This window comes from Triticum dicoccoides, chromosome 7A, assembly GCF_002162155.2.
Source record: "Triticum dicoccoides isolate Atlit2015 ecotype Zavitan chromosome 7A, WEW_v2.0, whole genome shotgun sequence".
Taxonomy (NCBI): domain Eukaryota; kingdom Viridiplantae; phylum Streptophyta; class Magnoliopsida; order Poales; family Poaceae; genus Triticum; species Triticum dicoccoides.
This window is the reverse complement of record NC_041392.1, coordinates 345,664,393-345,672,857: the sequence shown is the minus strand read 5'-3', so window position 1 is coordinate 345,672,857 and position 8,465 is coordinate 345,664,393. Positions and strand designations below refer to the sequence as shown.

The following is an 8,465-nucleotide window of genomic DNA, read 5'->3' as shown; positions in this document are numbered from 1 at the left end:
TAAGCCTAGGCCAGTCTAGTCGATAGATCATTATGACATTATTCATCATACCCTCAGGTTTTAGACCACAACATATGATCTCGAGGTAGATCAACTCTATACTTGATACTCCATCAATATAAGCAAGAGCAGGACATAGGGTTTCACCTCCATAAAGAGGGCCCAAACCTGGGTAAAACATCATCTCCTTCGTTCCTGTTACCATTGACCCCGAGATCTGTCGGTTTTGACACCGACAACGGGCGCACGTCGCCATTTGGGTGGTATTAGGATCTTTTACTCCTCGATCTTTACTATGGGAATTCTGATCTCTCTTCTATTCGGATTAAATGGTTTGGCTAACTATAACTCTAGGTTCTCGTAAATACTTTCTCCTGGAGACCCCTTTCATTCTAGATGATGGCCAACTTCACCAGAAGATTCCGAAGATACTCTCCGATATTCTCTTGAGAATTTGTGCTCGTTGCTTTTGCAATTCCCTACCATCGAGATATCCCCATGGATAAATACATACACATGTCATTCTTACATTTATTCCCAGTTGATCTTGTTATTACAAGCTACCCCGAAATTCTCTTTATTGTTCCGAGAATACTTTGTGCTTACTGCCTTGCAGTTCTTTGCAACCTGAATACCCATATGCATAATTTCTTGTACTTACCGAGTATCGGCTCATTCTGAGTTGTTCACGTGTTTCACAAAAGCCTTTGAAATACTATTCGATCTTCTGAAACAAGTAGCCTATTGCTCTTAAAATTATTGCTTCCTTGCATTTTGGACAATCCAATAAGTCAGGTAATCCTATTGGCATCCTTTGTAATTATCATTTTGAGTCTGCTGATTCAATATGTTGCAAATGCTCGCAATCCTCAATCAGGTCCTAGAATTCATCCTTCCAGCTCAGGCATCATTTTAAAGATGAGTTGGATCTCGACCAATCAAATGGCTATCGATTTTACCCCTGAGCCTACTCAACTTATCCATCATTAATCAGAGCGTTTGTTTCTAAGCCCTTAATTTGGAAATCATAACTCCATTGCATTTGAACTTGGATTAGTCAGTTGTATCAATAATCTGATCTCCTTGCATTCTTTCTTCCTATGGTTGAGTACCGATGCTCACACCAGATCCCTTTGGAACACCAGATCATTTGTTGGATTTTATCCGACAATGTCCTCCATATTAGATAACCTTCTGAGACTTTCCTCGGATACATAATGCCTTTGGTAAATTGTATCCTCCGCTTTCTAGACCATGCTCTACTTTCGAGCTTGTATTAATTACTTCTAAAAGATTGTGGTATATGTTCCTAAGATAACACGATGGGTTGAACCTATGCCTTTCCTAATCTCTGGGAACCCGTAAGTTTTCATGGGTCATACTCCTCTGTTAATTCCCTAGGTAGGATTCCACAATCAAATCATTTTTAATAAGAGGGAGAAGTGAATGAAAGGTTATCCATTGAGGAAGTGGGAGTCGACCTTGAACTTTGTGTTCATGCCCATGGACACGATGTAGATCGTATCAAGGAAGCTTCTTGTAATAATAACTATTTCCTTCATATAATATCTTTTGGTATCGGTGAATTGATCCTTTGCAATCGTGGTTCCGACCATGTTCTCCTTTAAATACCATTTCTCGTGCAAGTTTAAGGACTTGTCTTCCTCAGAGCAATACCCCAGTCCAACCTCTACTTTGGTCTGTCATCGAGTATTACCCCCCTAGTATCTCGAGATTATCATCGGACTGCATAACTTCTTATGAGTTCTTCAGCAAGTGCCACATTCTCACTGATTCCAATTTTCCCGGGTTCGGAGTTGTTAAAACACTCAAGGACACTGATAATTGAATTGAGTCCGCACCACAACTAAACAACTCTTAGTAATCTTCTTTGCTTACGAGTTTATACTCGATCCATCATTCCTAGCCTGCTCGGCTATATCATTATTCTGCCAAATATTAACTGTGCTACCTGGTCCTTCCCGGAGCACAATTTTCGACGATGAACTACCTTACGTTGATGCTCCTGTCTTATCATTTCGCCTTGAACAGCAAGCTTGATTTCGAGTTTGTGTCATACCCATGGTTCCAATAACCTTTCGCTTCATCATTCCTTTAATTTGATGTCATTGTCGATCGCTTACATCTTCATGAAATCTCTTGACACATGTGTCGTGATCATCATCAGCATTCTGAGCTCTTCCAGGATATCAATTGAATTCATGATGAGAAATACCATACTTGCCCTTGATGATTTGTCTTATCATCGACCACTTTATTGCCTTCCCTCCAACACAAACTTGTTCGTGTTCCATGTTATACCTTAGGTTCCTTGCTATCCAGCATTTGTTTTTCTTTACCTTGGAGTATTACCATCTTTTATGTCAAGAATGTCGTGAGGATTACTCCACCTCTTAAGAATTCTTGGTATAGTGATAATTCTCACCATCACCATTCTTTCTTGGTCCCCATGTCGTTTCTAACCGGAATACCGATAATTGAACTATGATGTGTGAATTCAAAACTTCTAGCAACCCTATTGCTTTGAAGTGAATGGTCAATTGATTCATTTTAATTATTTTGTTCATTAAGTCCTTGTTCTAACATTTATCGTGCAACCCATCCCATATTTCGGGTGCGCCTGTCAACCAATGTTTAAAAGTGGATGTTTTCCTCGAACATACATCATTATATTATTTGATCCGACAATTGTTATCTCCTTGTTCACATAATTGTGAAAAATCCATCTTGTTGGAAATCTTGATGAATTGGCGCTGATTCCATCAGCCACCTCCTCATCCTCTTCTTGGTTTATTGATGAACTCTTGTTTCGGAACTCGCTTCCATAGTTCATATCCCGAGAATCTGGCAATGTCATCTTGTCAAGTTGTGTTGCACCTTTTTTGCTCAGACGTCCTTAGTCTAAGGTATCCTGACACCAATCAGATCTGAATCTCGGTCAGATATGATGGTTGGAACATATTTCCAAGAGTTATAACATTTGGTCGTTATATGGCCCAATAAGGTGATGTCATGCCTAGCACACCTAGCCAGAAGACCTATTGTTATAGTTTCCTTTCTGGCAGGGTTAGCCATTCTTCCATTAGGAAATTGTAAGACCTATACTATAAGTTGTTCCTAATGGACCCTTTGTGTATCCAAAGTCTGACCTTCGCTTGAAGAGCATGTCAATGCTATCTCGAAGCTTGTCTGTGGTACTCCGATCTTCAATAAGAAAATTGGAAGCGCAATGCTAAAATTTCTTTATCAATTATCCTAACACCGTTGTATGGGTTATGTCATGAAATTCCACTCCCATTACCTCATTGGTTTTCTACTTTCAATCCTGTCATTGATATCATGCCCTGTTTGTCCTTGGGAAGGACATACTCCTAAAATATGTCTTTAAACACATTTTCCCTTCCACTATTCTGTTTAATCAGATAATCACATTTTCTGTTCCATTGTTTTGTTTAACCTTTCTTAGTTGAGCACCTTGTTGTACCACTCTGTTAATAAGACCCTGTTACTTTTGTTGATGACATTCCGGTAACTACCGATGGATGAGAACTTTGCCTATAGGTCCGCCTCGTTTCAACGGGCAGGAAAATGGTTCTCTTCATCCCTCGCCCTTGGTACTAACGATTGCTGCCAACATGACTGATGGGCTTCCTCTGACATACATTGCTATCCTGACCGTGCAAGAAGTCAGTGCCTTTCTAATTTTAACCCGCATGGTGGGCCCATAACCCACAGGTCGCCTGATCAAAACTTGACTCTTTTGTACCCGCCATTTCCAAAGTTACTCCTCGCGTGTGGCCTGATATGTAATTCACAAGCCACCTTCCGAGAGATCATCAATTCTGGTATTAGACACAATACTTATTCCCGTTTATTTGAACCCCTTTCACGCCCTATTTCAGGCATAGAACGATTGCCTGCCCGCTTGAAACTTCTCATGGTACCTTCTTACTTTTCTCTTGATATCTTCTTAAGTTTCAATTCAAGAGTTACTTTCCACACCTTCCCTGATGTTATCTACCAGTTAGTCAACCGTGGAGAGGTCCGTTCCGCCAGAATACCCCCCCTAATTCTTTCATAAGTACGATAGTGTTTCTGAAGATAGGATGACGACTTCATCATGATGACCTGGAGCAGGGAAATGAAGAGATCAACGTAGTGGGTTGACCTACTCGAGAAGAGCAACCAAGATCGGCAACACTCGCTAGAATTTTGTTACCAGAACCTTCCCCCCTTTGCCTCACCTCTTAAATCTCGGGACATAGTGCAGGAGATTTGCAACACCCCAAGAATGAAGCTACAGTAATCTCCCCTAATGGTAGCCATGTCATCTTGGTTACTATGCAAATGGCCACTTGTCCAAAATCAAAGTCAAATTCAAATTTGAATTGCAAGTGAAATAATAATTTCTTTGAACGGTAAAACTAAAATGTTTACAATATTCTATAAATACCCTGATCTTTGTCATGTTGAACCAAACATTATTTGACCCATTGATTGGTCCCTAGGAATTTGTAAAGTGGTTCAACAACAAATAAAAATAGCCTTTCAAAATAAACTTTTTTTATACTTTTCCTCTTGACCTCAAACTTTTTGGGGCCTCTTCAATATATTTCCTAATAGTTGTGTACCCACTTTCACATTTAACCAAATTCATCTGCTAGCTAATGTAAAAAGAAAACAGTAAAGAAAAGTAAAAAATGAAAATGAAAATAGAAAAGTTCCTGAAACTACTAGGCCACTGGGCCATAAGTGGCCACAGTGCCTCCGGCCCAGCCCACCTCCACCTCCACCTCATCCCCTCCTCTGTACAGTGGAGACATGCGTGTCGCACATCCACGACCGCCATGGCCATGGATGGCCTCCACGTCGATCTCCTCGGCTTATAACCGCGCCATAGCGAACCCTAGCCCGCTCTCCTTCGTTCCCCTCTCATTCACCACCGAGCCGCCCCCTCCTCTGCTCGAGCATGAGCTCGAAAGATCACGCGGTGACCGCGCCAGTATGCCACTGCCTCGCGCCGTTGCCGCGGCCGCTGACCTCCCCAAGCACTACGAAGATGCCCATGAGCCTCCCCGCCGTCATCTCCTTCGACTACGCTACCAGATCGAGCGGCGCAACTCCCGTGCGCTTGCCATCGCCGTCGTCTTCATCGGGTACATCGTCGGCGTCCGTCGTCGTTTCCAACTGCTCCGGTCCGTCCCCGGCTACCCCAACCACGTCCCCGAGTTTGCTGTGAGCTCCTCTCCCGTCTTCCCTCTTTTCCTCGACTCAATTCATGTTGTAGCTGTCGTTGTCCACAAGCTCGCCTTCGCCACGTCCGCGGGCTCGCTCGCATGCTGCTCCTGCCCTGCTCCTGTGCGCCCCCTGGCCGCCCCTTTGCCGCACTAGGCGCGCCCCAGGCCGTGCCCTTGCGCGCGTATGTCCACCTGGACCGTGCCCCTACTCCCGAAGCTGCTGCTGCCTGCGCCTGTGGCCGTCTGGGCTGCCCTGCTGCTCCCTGATCCCGCTCTCCTGTGCTGCTAGCTGTTGCTGCATCCTACTACTATCGCTGCTTACTGTACTTTATATCTACTAGCTAGCTTTTCTTGTTTTACAATGACTAACCCTCTAGACAGTCACTAAACAATGGCTAACTAACTACTAACATGAGCAAAAATAATATGAGTAAAAAGTATACATGACAAACTCGATTTTATCCCACTTGACCAAATCCTTTCGATGACTGGATTAAATCCTATGAAAATCGCAAAATGCTTTGTTCAGTTAACAAGGAACATAAGTAGCCCCTAGCTATGTGTTCCATGTGTGTGCGTGTGTGTTTTCTGTGTGTGTGGCCGGCCGTGACTAATTTCCAGGCCATGTCCAATTAGTTTAAGATTAATTAAAAGTTAGGTTATCTACTAGTAAATGACATGTGGGACTCCCCCTTGATTAAATTAGTAAGTTGTTTTATTAACATTTGAGACAATGGCATATGGGACCAGCCTACACTATTCATCCTTTGACTATTTAATCTTTGACTAGGTCAACCCACTCCACTAGCCCCACTGGCATACTCATAGGCTAGAGTAACACCAGGAGACAAAAGTAATTAATGTTATAATTTCGAATTAAATTAAATCCAGTTACTTCTACAAAATGAATTAAAACTTTAAAAATTAATATAGAAAAATCCGTAACTCGGATGAAAATAATTTATACATGAAAGTTGCCCAGAACGATGAGACGAATCCGAATAAGTACTTCGTTCGTTCACCACATGTCCCTAGCATAGCGAACCAGCAACCGTCCCCTTTCGGTCCGTCTGTCCGAAAATGTGAAACACCGGGAATATTTTCCCGGATGTTTCCCCCCTTTGCCGCTATCACCTACCACTGCGTTAGATCACCCCTGCACCACGTATTGCCTTGTTATATTTTGTGATGCTTTGTTTGCTCCGTATTTACTATTTGGCTCCCCCTCTTCTTCTCCGGTAGACCGGCGCTGATGCCACTGAGTACGACTACATCACCGACGACCACTCCTTTTTGCCAGATTGAGCAACCAAGCAAGCCCCCCTTGATCAACCCGATATCGCCTATTCCTTTCTCTACTGCTAGCATTAGAGTAGTGTAGCATGTTACTGCTTTTGGTTAATCCTATTATGATGCATATCTTGTCATTGTTGCTACAGTTGTGACCCTTACCTGCAATCCTAAATGTTTAGTATGGGATGCTAGTATTCCATCAGTGGCCCTACATTCTTGTCCGTCTGCTATGCTATATTATAGGGCCGTGGTCACTTCGGGAGGTGATCACGGGTATATACATATTACGCTATTATACATGATACATGATGGTGACTAAAGTCGGATTGACTCGTAGAGTACCCGCAAGTGATTCCGATGTGGGGGCTGAAAGGACAGGTGGTTCCATCCCGGTAGTGGTGGGCCTGGGTTCCTGACGGCCCCCGACTGTTACTTTGTGGCGGAGCGACAGGGCAGGTTGAGACCACCTAGGACAGAGGTGGCCTGGCCCTGGTCGTTGTTCGTGGTTACTTCAAAATAACACGCTTAACGAGATCTTGGTATTTGATCTGAGTTTGGCTACTGTCCTATACGCACTAACCGACTACGCGGGAACAGTTATGGGCACTCGACGTCGTGGTATCAGCCGAAGCCTTCTTGACGTCAGCGACTGAGCGGCGCACGTCGGATTGGTCTGGAACACCTGCTCTTGTATTAGAGAGGCTAGGTCTGCTTACCGGCCGCGTTCACAATGTGCAAGTGTGCAATGGGCCCAGACCCCTGCGCGCATAGGATTTAGGCCGACGTGCTGACGTCTCTGTTGTGCCTAGGTGGGGTTGCGATGTGTTGATCTTCCGAGGCCGGGCATGACCCAGGAAAGTGTGTCCGGCCAAAGGGGATCGAGCGTGTTGGGAAATGTGATGCACCCCTGCAGGGAAGTTTATCTATTCGAATAGCCGTGTCCCTCGGTAAAAGGACGACCTAGAGTTGTACCTTAACCTTATGACAACTAGAACCGGATACTTAATAAAACACACCCTTTCAAGTGTCTGATACACCCGGTGATCTCTCTCTCACGGGGCGACGAGGACAGGATCATCGAGTAGAATTATGATACGCGATGATACCTTGTTAACTTACCATTTACTCTCTTCTACCGCTTCAAGATGGAGGCTACCATAAGCGTAGTCTTCGATAGGACTAGCTATCCCCCTCTTATTCTGGCATTCTGTAGTTCAGTCCACATATACTACCCCTCTCATTGATACCAATGCATATGTAGTGTAGATCCTTGCTTGCGAGTACTTTGGATGAGTAATCACGGTTGCTTTGCTACTTCTTTTTCCCCTTTTCCAGGTTATTGCAAACATATGATGGAGTCCAGGAGCCAGAGGATCCCAAGGGTGATTCTACATGGAGTTTTGATTCGAGGAGTAGTTAGGAGGTCCCAGGCAGGAGGCCTCACCTTTTCAATCGTTGCTAATTTTGTGCTAGCCTTCTTAAGGCAAACTTGTTTAACTTATGTCTGTACTCAAATATTATTGCTTCCACTAACTCTTGTGTATTCGAGCTTATGTATTCGAGCCCTCGAGGCCCCTGGCTTGTAATACAAAGCTTGTATTATTTTAATTTGTGTCTAGAGTTGTGTTGTGATATCGTCCCATGAGTCATTGATCTTGATCATACACATTTGCATGTATGATTAGTGTACGGTCAAATCGAGGGCGTTACACTTCCGCCCCCCTCACACGGCACATCGGGCGAGCCACCGCCCACTCGATCGGCACTGCCACGGCTCTGCCCCACAGCGCCCGCCAGGGGCTGACGGGCGCGCGAGCAGCGCTCCTCATGGCGTGCAAATTACTACGCTACCACCCTCTACAGGGCAACCGCGCTGCTTGGGTTGATCGGGTCGCCGAGCTACCAAACATCGCT

General features: G+C 44.4%; 1 protein-coding gene across 1 annotated transcript; it reads left to right on the top strand.

Annotated features, from left to right (window-relative positions):
• Positions 1-4,847: 4,847 nt before the first annotated feature.
• Positions 4,848-8,125, top strand: LOC119330456. Its single transcript, XM_037603564.1, has 2 exons — positions 4,848-5,256; positions 7,887-8,125. Exons 1-2 carry the CDS (start codon positions 4,879-4,881, stop codon positions 7,902-7,904), a joined length of 396 nt encoding a protein of 131 aa, XP_037459461.1. The 5' UTR covers positions 4,848-4,878; the 3' UTR covers positions 7,905-8,125.
• The last annotated feature ends 340 nt before the right edge of the window (positions 8,126-8,465 follow it).